The following is a 20877-nucleotide window of genomic DNA, read 5'->3' on the forward strand; positions in this document are numbered from 1 at the left end:
TAAATTGTATTTTTCTTTTAATACATCTATCATAAAGTTTAACACATAGCCTTAGCTTTTATGTAGGCTATATTATATCTATATATAGATCCATAAATAAATATATATTATATATATATATATATATAATTTTATATGCTATCATAAAATAGCATATTTGTCTTAGCTACCCGCGTTTCTCACCTGTATTTCTGCAGTAGTCCTCAACCTAGTCCTACACTGCCTCTTTTAATCTTCTTGGTGCCCTATATTCCATTCTCTCCATGGAAACTGTACTGACTTTTAAAATCATGTTATACTCTCCTCAAACTATTGCAGTATCTTCCTGTTTCAATTAGCATAACATCCAGTATCCTGAGTTACATTAACAAGCTGGTAGACTAGAAAGTCCCAGACTCCTCTTTCTTTCCATGGAGTCATTATTTCAACAAAATACATGGAGCGATTCTCTTTCAGATGCATTTAGACACTGGTTAAGTGCCTCTTCCATATCAGGTAGGTGTGAAACTAGCTGAATCTAAGCTGATGGGAAAGTGTGGTACTCTCTCACTTTAATACCTCACCCTGGTAAAACATCATGCGATCAAAAGAAAACATTAACCTCCTGGTTTCTCAGAGAGATATTGGACCATGTGTCCAAAATTCTAACTTTTTATGGAAGCTACGTGAGAGACTTATTTTTGTCTCACTTGTCTCAGAGCACTGATGGAACTGGACATATTCTTCATGCCTAGTGGCTCCTGAGGGGGGAAAAAAAAAAAAAAATAGCCAGGCAGTTTCCTGCCTGCTCCAGAAGACTTGTGCCACAGAAGGCAGAGGCCAATACAGCTCAGTGGCTTCTCCCTCAAGGGATAAAAAGAAGAGTAAATAATATGTCAAATATTCCAGTCATGGGGCTGCCTGAGGGCCTGCCCTTTGTATATCCCAATTAGGGAACTAATGGCCCACCATAATCTAGATGCATGGGAGCTACTGAGAACAAAAGAGAACCAAGCATTGTGCTGCTTCTTCAGATATGTGGTACAGCATATAGATGCCAGAAAGAGCAAGAAATTATGATATGCCAAAAAAGGAAATCAGAAGATTCCTCTAATTAGTGATATACACACGAGTCAAAAGAAGATATGTCCACAGAGAAAGTTTGAGTGGTTTGCAGAATCTGTTTAGTTGCAGAAAGTCTTTATCTTTGGGAAACCGTATTGTAAAGACTGAGAGAGGTGATTTTCAAGTACACAGATACCAACACAAATTTACAAGGAAAATGAACAAACAGGAAAACATGGCTCAAAAAAAGAGACATAAATCTCTAGATATTGACCCTTAAAATGGAAATATGTGAAATATATGACACAGAATTAAGAATAGCCATTTTGAAAATGTCAACAAACTCAGGAAAGCAATGCATAAACAAAATGAGAATATATAAAAAAAAAAGATTAAATATATAAAAAGAAGCAAGAGTTTGGAATCTGAATAATATAACTAAACTGAAAATTTTAGTACAAAGGTTTTATAGCAGATTCGAATAATACTAGAGCAGATTGGGATGGGATAACATTAGGAGAAATACCTAATGTATGTGACAGGCGGATGGAGGCAGCAAACCACCATGGCATGTCTGTACCTGTGTAACAATCCTGCAAGATCTGCATATACCCCAGAACTTAAAGTTGTTTTTTTTTTTTTTTTTTTTTTTTTTTTGAATGAAGAATCAGTTAACTTAAAGACAGGCCATTTGAAACTATTCAATCTATAGAGGAAAAGAAAAGAGAATAAAAAACACTGAAGGAAAAAAATATGGAACATCAAGTAGATCAGTATGCATATTGTGAGATTCCAAAAATAAGAAATTGAGAATAGATAAATGAGTTTACTTAAAGAAATAATGGCAGAAAACTTCCAAAATTTTGGAAAAGAAATGGATATAATAGATGCAAGTAGCCCAATTAATTCTAAATAGCTTAAACACAATATATGTTAAAATAAAACTGCTAAAAGTGGAAGACAAGAGAATATTTAAAGAAACAAAAGAAAAGTTACTCATCACATTAAAGAGAAAGTCCACAAGACTATGAACAGATGTCTCAGCAGAAATCATGAAGGCCAGAAGGTATGGAATAATATATTCAAAGTGCTAGGTGTAAAATTAAAAAAAAAATTGCTGACAAAAATATTATATACAGTAAATCTGACCTTCAAAAGTAGAGAGATGAAGACTAGATTAAATACTCAGGGAGTTCATTACAAGACCTGCCTTACAAAAGATGCCAAATGGAATCCTTGAGTTCAAGTGAAAACATGCTAAACAGCAATTTGAAAATATATGAAAGTACAATTACCCCTCAGTATATATGGAAGTTCAGTTTCAGGACCCGTGTTTATACCAAAATCTGCATATAATCAATTCCAGCAGTTGGTCAATGTGAAACCCATATATATGAAAAGTTGGCCCTCTCTCTATAGGGGTTTCACATCCCATGAATACCATATTTTAGATCCACATTGGGCTGAAAAATGTCCACAAATAAATAGAATTTCATAGTTAAAAATCTTTGCTGTTCCTGGAAAAGCCAAGACTATGGAGATATCAAGAAGATTAGTAGTAAGAAAAAATAAAATAAATAAATAAATAAATTTTAAAAACCTATGTTCTTCAGTGGTCAACTGTATAAAGCTTGATAATAAAGGGGATATATAGGCAAAAACAGAATGCTGGAAAAATCTAACAGTAGTGTGTAAATCACTTTAAATTCTTGTATGAAGGTAAAAGACAAAAGTACAAAAAAAAACTATGAAATATATTAATGGGTACACAACATAAAAATATATTTGTGACATCCATAACATAAAGCATGTGTGTGTGGAAGAAGTAAAAGTAAAAGTAGAGTTTTTGTATTCAGTTGAATATAAATTGTTATCAGCTTAAAATAGATTGTTATAATTATAAGAAGATTTCCGTAAGTTCCATTGTATGCACAAAAAAAAATGGTACTGTGGAAGATACATTAATGAAAAGAGGAGGAAATCAAAGCACGCCATTAAAATAAATTAAAAAAGAAAAAAACTACAAAGCAGATAGCAAGAGAGGAAAAAAAAGGATAAAAATAGCTAGAAACAATAACAAAATGGCAATAGTAATTTCTTCCCTCTTGATTCTTACTTTAAATATAAATGGATTAAATTTCCCAATCAAGAAAATAGTTGCTTAATGAATAAAAACAAGCTCACATTATATGCTTTCTACAATAGACTCACTTTAGATTTCTGGACACAATTCGGTTGAGAAAGAAAGGGTAAAGACTTGAGTAGACATTTCTCCAGTGAGCATCTAAAAGTGACCAAAAGGTATATGACATCTTCAATATCACTAATCGTCAAGGCAATGCAAGTAAAAATACAATGATACATCATTTCATACCTGTTGAGATAGTCATTATGTATTAAAAAATAAAATAAAACCAACAAACAAATCCCTAGAAAATATCAATTGTTGGCAAAGATATGGAAAAATTGAAACCCTTGTGCATTCTTGATGGAAATGTTAAATGGTGCAGCTCCAATGTCAACATTATGAAGTTCCCTTTAAAAATTAAAAATAGAACTTTCTATGTGATCCAATGAAATTTATTCAAAAGAAATAAAATAAAGATTTTAAAGAGGTATGTGTACTCTCATGTTCATTGCAGCACTGTTCACAGTAACCGAGAGAGGTGGAAACATCTTAAATGTCCATTGACAGATTAATAATAAAGAACTTTTGGTATGTACATACAATGGAATAGTATTCAGTCTTAAAAAAAAGAAGAAAATTCTGCCCTCTGTAATATTATGTGTTAAATTTCAAGTCCTTGGGGAAAGTGAAATGCTAGTCACAGAAGACAAAATACTACGTTTCAACCTCTGTGAAGTATCAGATGTAATCAAACCCACTGAAGCTGAAAGTAAAATTGTGATTGCCAGTGGTTGTGGGAGAGAGAAATGGGGAGTTGCTACTTAGTGGGGGAAAAGTTTCCATCAAGCAGAATGAAAGGCTTCTAGAGGTTTCCTGTTATACTGAACAATACTACAGTGTCTACTTAAAATTTTGTTAAACAGATGGATTTCATGGTGTGCATCTTTTACAAGAAAAATTTAAAATACAGCCCAATATCCTCAAAGGCTCTTGGTGTTCTGAATCCTGCCTGTCTTTGATGTTATCTCTTACCATTTACACTGCCAGCACCACCGTTTTTGAGCACAGCTGGGTTTTATTTTCTTACTCATGATAAGCTCATCTTGAAATAGGGTCTTTTCATTTCTTGTTTTCTGTCTGAAAATATTTCACTTCACATCTGCATGTTTGCCTTCTCTATGAGTCATGCCTCTTCAAACTTTAGGCCTTTAAGAGATAACTTCTCTCTGACCGCTCATCTTGAAATGTTCTAAATTCACTTGGCTTTAAAACACAAAGCTTTTGTTTATTTTGTTTTGTCTTGTTTTCTCCCATCACACATACTGTTACTTAAAAATATTTGTGTGTTTGTTTACTTTTTTTATGAACTCTTACATAATAATAGCAAGAAAATCCATTGTATAATTAATCAGTAAGCTCTAACATTAGTGACTGGTCTATAGTGGATGCTCAATAAATATTTGCTGAAAGATGAATTAAGTATTTATTAAGTGGGTTTAATAATATTTGACCCAGCACTTTGGAATGCCAAGAGATAAGAATTGCTTGAGCCCAGGAGTTTATAGCCTGGACAACATAACTAGATGCCATTTCTACAAAAAAAGTTAAAAGTTAGCTGAGCATGGTGGCGCATGCCTGAAATCCCAGCTGCTCAGGAGGCTGAGGTGGAAGGATTGTTTTAGCTTGAGAAATTAAGGCTGAAGTAAGCTATAATAGTGACATGGCACTCCAGCCAGGATGAGTGAGATCCTACCTCAAAATAATAATAATAATAATAATGTAATAGAAAATCAAAATTCTTAAGTAAAACCTTTGAAACTCACATAAAATGGTGTCCTCTTCTAAAAATTGAACACTTTCAAGTGTGCAGGGATACTGCTTCTCATCTTGAATCTTTTTGTATGTGACTAATATATCTCTTATTTTATCATCTTTCATTTATCATACAGTGAAAATAAAATGATGTATAATATAAAATGAACTTTCACATTATGATAAGGTATACAAATCTAACAGCAATGTGGAATTTTTTTTATATATATATAATGTTATAATATTTCTCTTATCAGATTAGAGTTACTTTATGAGTTACCTTCATTTCAGACTGTTCTCTTGAAATCTTGAAAGACCATAGTGCAGTAATTTGCATGTAATAGAATATGATTAAAACTTTTATACAAAACATAACACAGAGAAAGCAAATTTTCCTGCCATATTGGATTTGCAATAGTTTGCTTTATATCAGCATTATTGGATGTTGTTATAAATCATCAAGCCATATCACAATTTAATTTTTATTGAAAGCCTCAATTGCAATTTAGTTTACTTAGGCTATTATGTTTAACTGTTTATTTATTAGATTGAGTTGATGTATGTTAGTAGGCAATTCAGAAATGCATTCAAATGACAGCTTTTATGCCTACTCTACCCCAAGTATGTGAGAAACAACATGTATATATGTCCTGTTTTTTAGGAAGTTCACAGTCTGCTAGATGGTCCCTGGGTAGCCATGGCTGACTCAGTCACTACCGCCTCTCTTGCATGTAGTTTTCAGAATAACTGTAGAATATGCTCAGAAAGTAGTACCTTGAGAGGGAGGAGCTGTCTGAAACATCATGGGCTCTGCTTCTGTCCCTCCTAGAGAATGTAACATCTTGAATTAAAAAAGGAACTGCCATGGGCAGCCAAGGCTTTGCCCTTCTTTCTCTTGGAAGCAGAATGTCCTACAAAGTTTTGTCCAGTGTGTCACATGTTTCCTGAGGCATACAACCCAGGATGGACTGGCTTCCTTCAAAGTCCCTCAGTTGCGATGGAGCAAAGGCAGTCCAGACTCTATCCACCCCAGACAGCTTTCCTGAGTCTTTGCAGACCATCTCACAATGAATCCTAGAGTTCTTTTGCTTCCTGCTAAGTATCTCCAAGTAGTAAATCCATTTCATATAACTTACTATGTGTGAGTATCTTCTACCACATGGGACTCAGGCAGTTGCTGAAACTGCAGCCCAGGATAATGGGTGTGGGGTTGTTCAGACTCCTGTTCCTGGTGGTTGGCATAGAGATAATCTTTGCTATCCTATGCACAGTGGAAATCCCCCTTGGGGACTGATTATTAGTGAATCTGCAGTTTGTGAAAAAATTGTATAGTTTGAGAAGAAGTGTGATAATTTTATAAGACAAAATCAAATTATGTTTACAATGTGTTATTGGTGCACAGAAAAGGGAGTACTTAACATGTAGCATGGTGAGGATTTGAATTTAAAGGTACTTATGCTTAAATAAAAAGGTGCTTATGCTTAAAGAATAAATAAAATTTTCAGGCATCAAACTTATGAGAGGCATTTCTGAAGAAGCAAACATAATATGGAATGGCATGTATTAAAACATTATGCATTCAAAGTACTATAATTATTCAGCATATGGATTATAAGATTTTATGAAAGTATAACAATAGAAAATGTTTTGTTTTTCATGTTAAGACATTTAAGTGTGGTTTGTTAAAATTGATGAATAGTTTCTAATTGAAAATATGGCATGGATGATGGAGTTTATATGATACAATAGGATAAAAGAACACTGAGAACCATTCAAGTTTAGAGATTGTGAAGTTGTGGTGGCACCAGTATAGAGCTGTCTGATTTTCTTTATTGTGTCGGTGACATATAATGGCATAGTCCTAGGCTAAAAGTGTTGCCAAGTAGATAAAATAGGCTTACAGTGTGGTTTCACAGTAGACAATATTGACAAATGTATGAATGAAATGGTGGAAGCTAAAGTTGAACCTGAATACAAATACAAAGAACCATGAATCATCAGAGCATTTAAAGCTAGTGTCTTTTATATATGTATAAAAACACCACTAATAACTTTTTCTGTTTGGAACATTTTATCAAAATTACCCATTAATTGAAATTAAGAAGTGCAATGCCTCAGTTACACCTAATGTGGTTCCTATAGAGTTATATTTTTAAGAAAAACTAATTATAACATAGTTTTAACTTCAAAGTTGGTCTCAATATTTCACGTGTAACTTTGGAATATGTATGGCAGGCTGCAAAATTTAACACAATTTTCTTACAAATGTGAATAATGATGTTAAATATATTTTAAGCAAGCCACCTAGTTTCTATACAAATCAGGAAAAATGACATATCCCAAAAGAGGGGATTCACAGTCCTAGTTTTATAGAAAAAGTAAGCTAATAAACTGTATAAATTGTTAAATAATACACTGGAGAGAAAATCTAAATTATTTCAATTCCTTTGTAGGTTTACTATTATTCCTAATATTGAATTTATTTGGGGGTACATGCCAATTTGAGGCATGCATTAATGTGGTTACATTGTAAAATGTGTGTTTTCAAAAATGTTTTCAAAACTTACATGAGAAACATTTTTAAATTATTCATATACTATACATGACATGTATAAAAATCATTGGCATTAACTAAGAAGAAATGGGCAAGTGTTAAATATTACTAAGATGTTAATGAATACTGTCTCTGAATCATATTTAGTTTATTTTCAAAAAATATAAATACAAATTATAGCTAAGATAGTGTCCATGTATCCAGTTCATGGAATAATTCCAAGAATTCAAAGAAAAATAACAAATACAAATAAATGATGCATGTAACATTATATCTCTTGCAAAGAGCAGGCTGTTCTTAATGTATTAGGCCATTCTTGCATTGCTATGAAGAAATACCCAAGACTGGATTACTTATAAGAAAACTGGTTTGAATGGCTCATGGCTCTGCAGGCTATACAGGAAGTATGGTAGCATCTGCTTCTGAAACTACCTCAGGAAACTTCCAGTCCTGGTGGAAGGTGAACAAGGAGCAGGCACATCACATGGAAAAAAAAAAAAAGGAGCAAGAGAGAGAGCAGGAGGTGCCACACACTTTTAAACAGCAAGATCTCAGGAAAACAAAGTTATTGTGGTGAAGGCAGTACCTAGAGCATGATACTAAATTCATGAGAAACCACTCCATGATCCAATCACCTTCCACCAGGCCCCACCTCTAACACTGGGGATTAAAATTCAATATGAGATTTGGGTGGGGACACAGATCCAAACCATATTACTCACTTAAAGGATGTACTTTGATTTTTATTTCTCTAGCACTTGTGATATATTTGACTGAGCCATCCAGGTACTCTTGACCTCCACTAAATATTTTGATTAATTCTTCCAAAGATTTTGTGAGATTATTAGACAGGAACTCCGAGCTTTAGAATCCCAAATACTTACAGGATCTGCTAGTACACTTTCCCAGCTTTGTCTTCAAGGAAGACATTATCTTTACAATCCTGCCAGAAAACAAATCTGCACTTTGTCCCCCCACAAAAGGTTCTATCATTGACTTCCAAGGCTGTTTGTTGTACTAACATCCACCAAAAAAATGTTATGAAATAAAGCTGTCAATGCCTCTTGTCCAGAAGATGTACAGAAATACAAAAGACAGAAAGAAAATTTGCTACCCAAACTGAGAATCCCTCGTGGAGAAACAGCCTTTAATATAGACCTTGGAGGATAAATTAAGTTAAACAGAGTTTGGAGACTGTAGTTTTCAAGGCAAACATAGTTGAATCAACCATGCCAAAAAATAATGCCTGGACGTACCCATGCATTGTTTTCATTGCTGTCTCCATAAGCTTAAATGAATATTTCCAAGAGGAAAATGCAATATGCAAAAGTTCATCTTTTGTGATTTATTTAGTAACATTTTATTATATTTCAGAGAAAACCATGTCTTAAGATCATTTTAAATATATTTAGCTGATATATATATATATATATATGTCTGTGTGTGTGTGCATATGTATATCTATATATGCATATAGATATGCATATATACATACATATACATATATATGTACCCACTTTCAGAAAATGTAATTTATTTTGTCTAAATTAATCAAAACACTTAATATTGTAAAACTATCTTGAAGTGGTCAAAATGAAATTGAAAATACAGATTTGAAAATCAATCTGGAAACAATTCTTGCAACAAATTTAGATGAGGTTCTCTACAATTTCATATGGTTTATGGATATCTGCATTTTAACAGTAAGCAGGAGATATTTAAGCCAATGGACACAGATGGATAATAAAACTAATTATTAATCTGATAAATTATTGATTGAAATTAAACAAAGCTATAGAGAAAACAGTAAAATTTGAGAGTAAAAGACAGAAGGTGAAACAAAAATCAGAAGCCAATATCATTAGAAATTGAACAAGAATTAATCTTAGAATGATAGAATAATACTGTTACTGCTGATCATTAGATACAAAAATAATGGAAACCATAGCCTCAAAGTCAGACATACACCTGAGAATGTATCTTTCCATCAATGTGAGTTATGCCTGTAACCACCAATTCAAACATAATTTTAAGCATTTAGAGGATAGGTATATATGCTAACATTCTTTTTTTTTTTTTTTTTTTTTTTTTTTTTTTTTTTTTTTTTTTTGTGAGACGGGGTTTCGCTTTTGTTACCCAGGCTGGAGTGCAATGGCACGATCTCGGCTCACTGCATCCTCCGCCTCCTGGTTCAGGCAATTCTCCTGCCTCAGCCTCCTGAGTAGCTGGGATTACAGGCACGCGCCACCGTGCCCAGCTAATTTTTTGTATTTTTTAGTAGAGACGGGGTTTCACCATGTTGACCAGGATGGTCTCGATCTCTTGACCTCGTGATCCACCCGCCTCAGCCTCCCAAAGTGCTAGGATTACAGGCTTGAGCCACCGCGCCCGGCTTATATGCTAACATTCTAAGGAGATATATATGTGTGTATATATATATACACACATATATGTGTATATATGTGTGTGTATATATATATATATATATATACACATATATGTGTATATATGTGTGTATATATATATATATATGTATATATATATATATATATATATATATATATATATATAGAGAGAGAGAGAGAGAGAGAGAGAGAGAGAGAGTTAGGTAGCAAATAGTTAATTATTAGTTAAACCTGGAAAAAAAATTAACTTTTATTCACTACCTGTAACTTTCACCTTATGTAAGTACCTCAGAAATCAGTATTAGTACAGAATCTATATATTTAAATCTGTCTGGCAGTATGATGGCTTTAAATCATTCATCTTGGAGAAAATAAGTTCCATTATATTCAAATTAGTCATCTTCTCAAGAAAACCAGCCTTATCATATGATGGAGTTACAGCTTGACAGTTGCCAAGTCTCTTTCTAATTCTGAGCCTTGTGATTTCATTGGCATGTCCTTCTCCACCTAAGACATTTGTATATATCACATAATCATTCCAAAAAGTAAGATCTTTCCATCATAGTTTATCTTTTTGACATTATTTAAGTTAGGCTTGCTCTACACAAAACCAGATAATATTCCTACCAATAATACCTAATACTACATTTTAGAAGTCAATGGCAATTATAATTCTATATTTGTTGAACATGTGAAATTATATCTTATGTCATCTCACCCATATGGAAAATTGAATGATTCATTCATGAAATAATGTAGATATAATATTTTTTCACTGACAATTTTTATTTATTTTATTTTCATTTTTATTTTTATTTATTTATTTTTTATTGCATTTTAGGTTTGGGGGTACATGTGAAGAACATGCAAGATTGTTGCATAGGTACACACATGGCAGTGTGGTTTGCTGCGTTCCTTCCCCTCACCTGTATCTGTCATTTCTCCCCATGCTACTTCTTCCCACCTCCCCACCTCCCCGTCCCTCCCCTATTTCCCCCCAACGGACCCCAGCGTGTAGTACTCCCCTCCCTGTGTCCATGTGTTCTCATTGTTCATCACCCGCCTATGAGTGAGAATATGCAGTGTTTGATTTTCTGCTCTTGTGTCAGTTTGCTGAGAATGATGGTTTCCAGGTTCATCCATGTCCCTACAAAGAACGCAAACTCATCGTTTTTGATGGCTGTGTCATCACTGACAATTTTTAAATCAATAAAAGGAACAAAAGAAAACTGTTTTTAAAAGCTAGCAGAAAATATTCCCAAGACCTCCTTAGAGTCTAGGGCAGGTGTCCCCAAACTACGGCCCGTGAACCGCATGTGGCCCTCTAAGGCCGTTTATCCGCCCCCCCACTGCACTTCAGGAAGGGGCACCTTTTTCACTGGTGGTCAGTGAGAGGAACACAGTACGTGGCGGCCCTCCAATGGTCTGAGGGACAGTGAACTGGCCCCCTCTGTAAAAAGTTTGGGAACGTCTGGTCTAGGGTTTATGAATTAGGAACCCACAGGGTAAGAAAATTCAGTTGAGGACCCTAGTGATAAGCAATAACATTTGGGTACATATGAGAATTATTTTTATTGAGAATAGTATTTCTTCAGAACCCTCTGAAGAAATGACTGTGCTGAAGAGCTATGTATAGCTAATGATATAATCTTCACTGATTTGAGTAATTCAGTAAAATAAAGTCATTTGAAAGTGATACAGTTATGAAATAATAAATACAAAGATTTAGGAAAGCGAACTTGCTTAAACATAATTAAATGAAAACTTAATTTATTATTTATGTATTTAGAGAGAGAGTTTTGCTCTGTCCCCCAGGCTGGTGTACAGGGGAGCAGTCTCAGCTTACTAGAACCCCTTTCTTCCAGGTTCAAGGGATTCTCCTGCCTCAGCCTCCCAAACAGCTGGGATGACAGGCATGTGTCACCATGCCCAGCTAATTTTTGTAACTTTAGTAGAGACAGAGTTTCACCATGTTGGCCAAGATTGTCTTAAACTCCTCATCATAAGTGATCTGCCTGGCTCAGCTTCCCAAAGTGCCTGGATTACAGGCATGAGCCACTGTACCCATCTGAAAGCCCCTGATTTATAAATGAGCAATGTGAAACCAATACAAGTGTGACAGTGTTTTAATAAACAAACAGTTGAGATCACATCGCTTATCCTGCAGTACAGTTTTTTTTAGAATTTACTAATGAAGGAGAATAGTTGCAGGGAAAGTAATGAGTCTTAGTAAGCAGTGTTGAATCACTAATATTTATTAAGTAGCAGAAAGCTGAAGTCTATATTATACTTTATTTCATGTATTATTTGTAAGCAACTTAATTTTGGAGTATTATAACAGTAATGTTTTATATTAGAGACTGTTCATTTTTTCGAACACCAGAAGTCAACTTTGGCCAGAAAAAAACAGCAAATACATTTATTTGATTTGTATTGAATAGCCATTGGATTTATGAGGGTATTTAGGAATCAGGTTTAGGGCAAAGTAGGAAACAATGGAATTTAGACAGCTAGAAACAATGTCAAATACTTTCCATTAGAACAATGTAGCTAGAACCCTTTTAATTTATGACACTGGATTCTGTCTGTTGTATCTGCAGAACTCACCACCACTATTCTTGAGTCTTGAAATAATTACCACTGCTGTGGAATATTTCTCAACTGTTTCTACATCTTTCCATCACTTGAACATATCATTTACATGCATATGTCATTGATGAAATTTCTAGTGAAAGGATATAGAAAGAAAAGTATTTGGTGCCTGTATTAGTCCATTTTCACACTGCTATAAATAAATACTCAAGACTGGGTAACTTATAAAGGAGAGAGTTTAATTGACTCACGGTTCCACAAAGCTAGGGAGGCCTCAGGGAATTTACAATCATGGTGTAAGGGGAAACAAACATGTCCTTTTTTAGATGGCTGCAGGAGAGAGAATTGCAGAGCAAAGGGGAAAGGACCCCTTATAAAATCATCAGATCTCATAACAACTCATTATCATGGAAAGAACACTGGGGACTAGCCCCTGCAATCCAATTACCTTCCATTAGTTTCTTCTCCCAAAATGGGGATTACAATCAGGTAACAATTCAAGATAAGATTTGGGTGGGGACACAGGGCCAGACTATATTACTCCACTCCTGACCCCTCGCAAATCTTGTCTTTCTCATGTTTCAAAACCCATTTGTGCCTTCCCTACAGTCCCTCAAAATCTTAATTCTTCCCAGAATTAACTCAAAAATCCAAGTTCAAATTCTCATCTGAGACAAGGCAAATCACTTCCACTTAGAATCAAAAGCAAGTTAGTTACTTCATAGATACAATGGGGGTACAGGCGTTAGATAAATGCTCCCTGAAATGGGAACATTTTTGAATAAGAATAACTCTTAGAATTCTCCTCCAATGGGAGAAATTGGCCAAAACAAAGGAGCTACAGGCCCCATGCAAATCCAGAATTGAGTGGGACAGTCATTAAATCTTAAAGCTCCAAAATAATCTTTGACTTAATGTTTTATATCCAGGGCATGCTGATGCAAAGGTTGGGCTCCCATGGCTTTGAGTAGTTCCACTCCTGTGGCTTTTTAGGGTACATGCCTCTGCTCTGGCTAGTTTCACAGCTGGTGTTGAGTGTCTTCAGCTTTTTCAGATGCACAGTGCAAGCTGTTGATAGACCTACCATTCTTGGTTTTGGAGGTTGGCAACTCTCTTCTCACAGCTCTACTAGCCAGTTACCTAGTGGGGATTCTATGTGGGGGCTCCAAGCCCACATTTCCCTTCTGCACTGCCCTAGCAGAGATTCTCCATGAGGGCTTCACCCCTGCAGCAAACCTCTGCCATGCAAAACACCTAAACTTTCAGGTGTTCCTATACATCCTCTGAAATATAGGTGGAAGTTCCCAAACTTCCATTCTTTACTTCTATGCAGCTATGAGCCCAAGACCATTTAGAAGCCACTTGGTGCTTCCAGGCACTTGGTACAATGCTTGGTGCTTGCCACCTCTGAAGCAACAACCTGAGCTGCACTATGACCTCTTTTACCCATGGATGAGACATAGGGCACCAAGTCCCAAGATGGCACAAAGCAGCAAGACTCTGGGCCTGGCCCAGGAAACTATTTTTTCTTCCTAATACTCTGGTCCTTTGATGAAAAAGGCTTCCATGGAAGTCTCTGACATGCCCTGGAAATATTTTCCCCATTGTCTTGATTAATCAGCTCCTTGTTACTTGTGCAAATTTCTGCAGCAGGCTTGAATTTCTCTACAGAAAATGTGTTTTTGTTTTCTATCACATTGTCAGACTGCAAATTTTCCAAACTATTATACTCTGCTTTACTTTTAAACTTAAGTTCCAATTTCAGACCAATTCTCTCAAGTTCAAAGTTCCACAGATCTCTAGTACATGGACAAAATGGCACCAGTCTCTTTGCTAAAATATAATAAGATTGACCTTTTCTCCAGTTCCCCAGACTTTCTCATGTCTATCTGAAACCACCACAACCTAGACTTCATTGTCCACATCATTATCCATTATCAGTATTTGGGATACAATAATTCAACAATTGTTTAGGAAGTTCCAAATTTTCCCACATCTTTCTATCTTCTTCCGAACACTCCAAACTATTCCTTCTTTCTCTTGCTACCTAGTTTCTAATATTATTTCCACATTTACAGATATTTTTATAGAAGTATCCCACTCTATTTGTAAACATTTACTGTGTCAGTTCATTTTCACAATGCTATTAAGAAGTACCCCCCCCCCAAAAAAAAAAAAAAAAAAAAAAGAAGTAACCAAGAATGGGTAATTTATAAAGCAAAAAGTTTAATTGACTCCCAGTTCCATATGGCGGGGGGACTCAGAAAACTTACAATCATGGAGAGTGGGGGGACAGCCCTCATGATCCAGTCACCTCCCATGAGGTGCTTTTTCCAAAATGGAGATTACAAATCAGATTATAATTCAAGATGAGATTTAGGTGGGGGCACAGAGCCAGACCATATCAGTGCCTAAGTGAGTAGTGGTGAAAGTCAGGGCTCTGATGATCAGAATTCACATAATGGAATGTTCCATGAAAGCAGAAGGGTCTTTGAGTACTGTTCATTCATAAAATGGAAAATGTCTTCTACATATTTCTATCGTATTGGTCTCAATCAGTGGTTTATTTTCTTCTTGTTTGAATTTCAATTCTTTCTAACCTATGCAGAGACAGATTTCTTGCAGTAAAGCAGAAAAATTTTATATTTGGAGTTTAAGTTTCATCCTCTTATTATATAGTAAATAAAATTATCTCCATAAGCACTATAGTGATGTTTGTGTTTATTCTTTCATTGCATAGCACAGTATATAACTCTTTTCATAATTGTTGTAATAGAGATTCATAACTATATAAAGCATATGTAGATCAAAATGCATTTATGTATTTTGAAATGACACACAATCAGCATTGTGAAGAAAATACTCATTTTACATATCTGTCATGCATTACAAAAGCCACTTTCTTCACCTTCTACTCATAAATTATGCTTTGTTAAACAACTTAGCATAAAGGGCAAAGATGTTAGTTTTATTTGAAAATCACACCAAATGGTGTGAAAGTATTAAAATAACAACACCTTCTATATCTTCAACAACTTGGCTTCTAAGAAGAAAAAGTAGATAAAGTTCCTTTTTTTCTTTTTTTGGAAATTCATGATTTGAAAATTAAGACTCTCTTGGGAAATAAAAGGTTTAATATAAATGTATTTAGATAATTTATTACACATGCTGGAAAGAACATTAAATACAGTTATTCCAGTCAAAAATTCTAATAAATGAGGATAGATTGAAAGAAATAAGTCGGTTTACATACATTCATATTGTAAGTAAACTTTCAAAAAAGAAAACCTGTGTTTTCTGACTCTCCAGTGCTTTCATCATGTTGGAGCTAGACTAGTACTGTTCTTTCTTATATTTTAGGAGAGTTTCAAAGTTGTTTTGATTTAAACCAGAGGGAAGGATACCTTTGCTTTTAAAAATGTTTAAAAACTTAAGTTTTATATTTGTCTAATGATAAAAATGAAATTCCAATTCTTCTAATCTAATACAATTCTTGCACAATGGTGAAGTAAGCACTGTTATTAACCCTCATTTATGGAGAGAAATACTTAGAGATAAATTCCCTGCTCTTGAGTTTCATGTGATTTTTTTCCTTTGTGACCAAATCTGTATAGCACCTTTCCTCAACCGTGTAAGAGAATCATGCTGTAACTGATTATTTGTATTTAGTATTATAAATCAATTATAGTGTCATGTCAACTTGTTATTTATTCAGATCTACATTTCAGTTTGTGCTGATTTACAGAGAATTCATGAAATGAGACAGTGATTCATTTGATTATGTTTTACTAAATGAAATAGCCATATTCTTGAATCAATGTAATCTTCCTAAACACATACACACACACACACACACACATATATAATAGTAAAGCAAAACTCGATGCAAAATTTTATCTGCTTTAAGTAAACTTATAATTTCAGACATTTATTTTATTTTATTTTTTTGAGACAGAGTTTTGTTCTTTTTGCCCAGGCTGGAGTACAGTGTCATGATCTCAGCTCAGTGGAATCTCTGCCTCCTGGGTTCAAAGGATCTCCTGCCTCAACCTCCCAAGTAGCTGGGATTATAGATGTGTACCACCATTCCCATCTAGTTTTGTATTTTTGTATTTAGTAGAGATGGGGTTAAACCATGTTGGCTAAGCTGGTCTCAAACTTCTGACCTCAAGTGATCCACCTGCCTCGACTTTCCAAAGTGCTTGCATTACAGGCATGAGCTACGGTACCCAGCCCAAATTTCAGTCATTCCTTTCTCTCCCAAATCCTGTCATTAATTTTTCAGAAATGTTTTTCATGTTTTACTTTGTTGCCCACTTATAGTATAACCTACACTCATGTATTCAAAGTTTTATTATTTTAAAAATCAAAGTATTTTTTCTTCTATTTGCCACTATTTTTATCTTTTTTAATCTTTTCTTTAGATAGTTTCTAGAATTATGTGTACTAAAAGTCAAGCCTAGTAAGTAAGGTAATTCTCAGGCTTGAAAATTTGCTTTGTCTGTGTGTGAAGTCCATACCATCGGTAGATATGCAGGGCCTATCAAAATTTACACAAGCTATAATTCAGCCAATTGGCATTCTCATTCATACTCAACCCTGCCAATCTGTTACCCAAACCTGGAGTAATCTTAAGTTGCATTTATTTTTTTCAGCCTCCTTTTTCCTTACTCTTTTATTTTTTTTCTGTTTTACTTACTGAGTACTTTACGTACCTATGTGATTGCTGTTATGGTCTGTGACGATTTTTCCACCTTTGGGATATTTTGTTCAAGTTTGATGAGTCTCATATGGTAGGTAATTAATGTGTAGTATGCATAACAAATTTGTATTATGTCTAACAAAAACAATACTTATGCATATATCTGTAATTGAGTATTAATGGTATAAACAGGAAGTTTCATATAAAAATGCATGTAAACATGTAAGTGTTTAGGTTTGTGTATGTGTCTTAAAGAATTTGCATATGTTCTTTGCCTGTCAGTATCGCATTGCAAAATAGTATAATTTGTATTCAGAACAAATAGTTAAAAAACCATGTCTTGTAACATATATAATTTTCTCTTTTGATTAGGTTGAAAATGGTTGCTTGTGTTCAACTACTGTGAAGAGTTGGAATCAGACAACTACAGCTGTGATTTTCCAAGTGGTTCAGAATGTAAATATGATCTGACCTTTCCCTGATGGACAGTTAAATCATGGACACGCTAAACAATTTACTCTGGACTGTCCTTCCTAAAGATGCCTTGGCTTCTCTCTTGAATGCTCACTAAGCATTTGTAGCTGACAAGGAAAAGAAGGAAAACTGTGAACTGGAAAGTTATCTTACAATGAAAATTACGAGCACATCTTGCATCTGTCCAGTCCTAGTGTGTCTCTGTTTTGTGCAGAGGTGTTATGGAACTGCTCACCACAGCTCCATCAAGGTGACGAGAAACCAAACCAAACACATTGAAGGTGAAACCGAAGTCCACCATCGTCCCAAAAGGGGATGGGTATGGAATCAGTTCTTTGTTTTAGAAGAACATATGGGACCGGATCCTCAGTACGTTGGAAAAGTAAGTTTTTAGGTGTTTTGTTGTTTTTCCTGTCTTGAGAGAGAAATTGTGGGATAATATGAGCTGATGTTGAGGAAATATATGAAGATATATATATATATATATATATATATATATATATATATATATCTCAAATTATGGAGTGAATTATGCTATATGTTCATTACAAGCAAGTTAATTTCTCTTTTCTCTCTTATAAAAAATGGAACACATAATAGAGCAAGTAATTTTTTTATTACGTTAAAGGTATATTGAAATTCACATGTCACTTATTGGTACACTGATGTTTACTGCTATTTTCATATATTTCTACTGCACATGTGGCTTAAAAGAAGATACTCTATCATGGTGTCTAACATTTTCTATTAATTTTTACAGAGATGTACTCTTATTGAAGATAGTCTTTAAAATAATATAAATACTTTTCCAACCCCCAAAGTTAATTTTCATAAAAATATTGATATCTTTTAAATATAGATTACATATGCACTGGATATACAGGCTTTTACAACAACCACAGTAGAATAAAGTTGACAAAATGATCAGTAATTTCAGGTCAAGTTTCCTTTCTCTCAAAAATGCAGGCTAGAAAACTTAATGACTGATCAAAATGTTTAGGAAATTGTGTGCTCAGTAACATGGGAGAACTGAAGCATGTGTCATCTAGGGTCTAGGGTTGAGAATAAAATGGGAAGTGGAGATGCCTTCTTCTGATTAATTACCGGTCTATGGAAGCAGCCGCCCTTTAGTTTGTTCAGGACCTATGGGAGAAACAGCAAACACAGCAATAGAATATCCGTGACTGCAGGCTCAATGCTTTCTGTCTCCCTGATTGATGATTTATTCTCACTTTAGCACTGTTAGGACTAAAAAAATCATATTCCATCTAAGCTGTGGTGCTTCCCTAATGTGTAGGCAGTACAGGATCACAAGCCATCTGTTCCACCTCTTGTCCAACAGGGACTGGGTTACAGCTGCATTTTCTATACAAGGCAGAAGCTGTGGAGTCAGAATATGGAACACAAAAAAGATCTAAAACAATTGTATCATATTCTCATATGCATATTAAAATGAGACAAAGATCCATCTTCACTGTGTGCTTTTTTCCTACCAAGTATTCCATGAAGTAAATTTTTAAAAATGTACTAACATTTTTAGGGCATTTACATTACTAGAAATTTGTCTGGGTTATGAACTTCAAAATCCTTTTTTTTTTTTTTCTTTTCTTTTTTTTTTTTTTTTCAAAATTACACTTTAAGTTCTGTGATGCATGTGCAAAACATGCAGGTTTGTTACATAGATATACACGGGCCATGGTGGTTTGCTGCACCCATCAACCCGTCATCTACATTAGATGTTTCTTCTAATGCTATCCCTCCTCTAGCTCCTCACCCCCACAGGCCCCAGCATGTGATGTTTCTCTCCCTGTGTCCATGTGTTCTCATTGTTTAACTCCCACTTATGAGTGAGAACATGTGGTGTTTGGTTGTATGTTCCTGTGTTTAGTTTGCTGAGAATGATGGTTCCCAGCTTCATCAATGTCCCTGCAAAGGACATGAACTCATCCCTTTTTTATGGCTGTATAGCATTCTATGATATATATGTGCCACATTTTCTTTATTCTATCATTGATGAACATTTAGGTTGGTTTCAAGTCTTTGCTACTGTGAACAGTGCTACAATAAACATATGTGTGCATATGTCTTTATGGTAGAATGATTTATAATCCTCTGGGTATATACCCAGTAATGGGATTGTTGGGTCAAATGGTATTTCTGGTTCTAGATTCTTGAGAAATCACCTTACATCTTATAGAAAAATTAATTCAAGGTGGTTTAAAGACTTAAACGTAAGACATAAAACCATAAAAACCTTAGAAGAAAACCTAGGCAATACCATTCAGGACATAGGCATGGGCAAAGACTTCATGAATAAAGCACCAAAAGCAATGCAGTAAAAGCTGAAATTGACAAATGAGATCTAATTAAACTATACAGCCTCTGCACAACAAAAGAAACTATTACCAGAGTGAACAGGCAACCTACAGAATGGGAGAAAATTTTTGCAATCTATCCATCTGACAAAGGGCTAATATCTAGAATCTACAAAGAACTTAAACAAATTTACCAGAAGAAAGCAAACAACCCCATTAAAAAGTGGGTGAAGGATATAAACAGATACTTCTCAAAAAAAGATATTTATGCAGCCAACAAACATATGTAAAAAAGCACATCATCACTGGTCATTAGAGAAATGCAAATCAAAACCACAATGAGTTACCATCTCATGCCAATTAGAATGACGATCATTAAAAAGTCAGAAAACAGCAGATACTGGAGAGGATGTGGAGAAATAGAAACACTTTTACACTGTTGGTGGGAATGTAAGTTAGTTCAATCAAAATTCTTTTTCTATATGCTTTCCTTCCTTGAAATTAGCACAAGAAAAGAATTTTTTAAAAAGAGGAAAAATATTTTATTACTAAAAATATTTTGTGATGCATATTACTTATCATTGTAATCTAAGAAACAAACAAAACTTTCAGAAATGGGAGGGAAATTGAGAAAACTTATTGTTTTAGGGGCTTGCCTAGTTTTAGTAAAACGTGAAGCGTCAATAGAAAGATCAATTCTAACCAATCTTTCTGGAATCGAAAACATATGATGCCAATGAACATATGGTTGAGAGTTCTCACAGATCAGGAGGCGATTGAGGTTTGTAATCCTTTTCAGGTTTGTGGAGGTTCTGTGAAACTGTTATCCGTTCTGTTGTCTGTAGTATGGA

The 20877-nt window shown here is 34.6% G+C and overlaps 1 protein-coding gene across 11 annotated transcripts in view; it reads left to right on the top strand.

Annotated features, from left to right (window-relative positions):
- The window catches only part of CDH18 (cadherin 18), a 1096529-nt gene that overhangs the window by 700181 nt on the left and 375471 nt on the right, over positions 1–20877 (top strand). For all 11 annotated transcript variants that reach the window (XM_074386991.1, XM_074386980.1, XM_074386983.1 and 8 more), the window contains one exon: positions 17610–18093. In XM_074386991.1, coding sequence (XP_074243092.1) covers positions 17866–18093 — 228 coding nt within the window. In that variant the 5' untranslated portion in view covers positions 17610–17865. The remainder of the gene's footprint in view (positions 1–17609; positions 18094–20877) is intronic.

The sequence above is a fragment of the Saimiri boliviensis genome, chromosome 1 (genome assembly GCF_048565385.1).
Source record: "Saimiri boliviensis isolate mSaiBol1 chromosome 1, mSaiBol1.pri, whole genome shotgun sequence".
NCBI classification, from domain to species: domain Eukaryota; kingdom Metazoa; phylum Chordata; class Mammalia; order Primates; family Cebidae; genus Saimiri; species Saimiri boliviensis.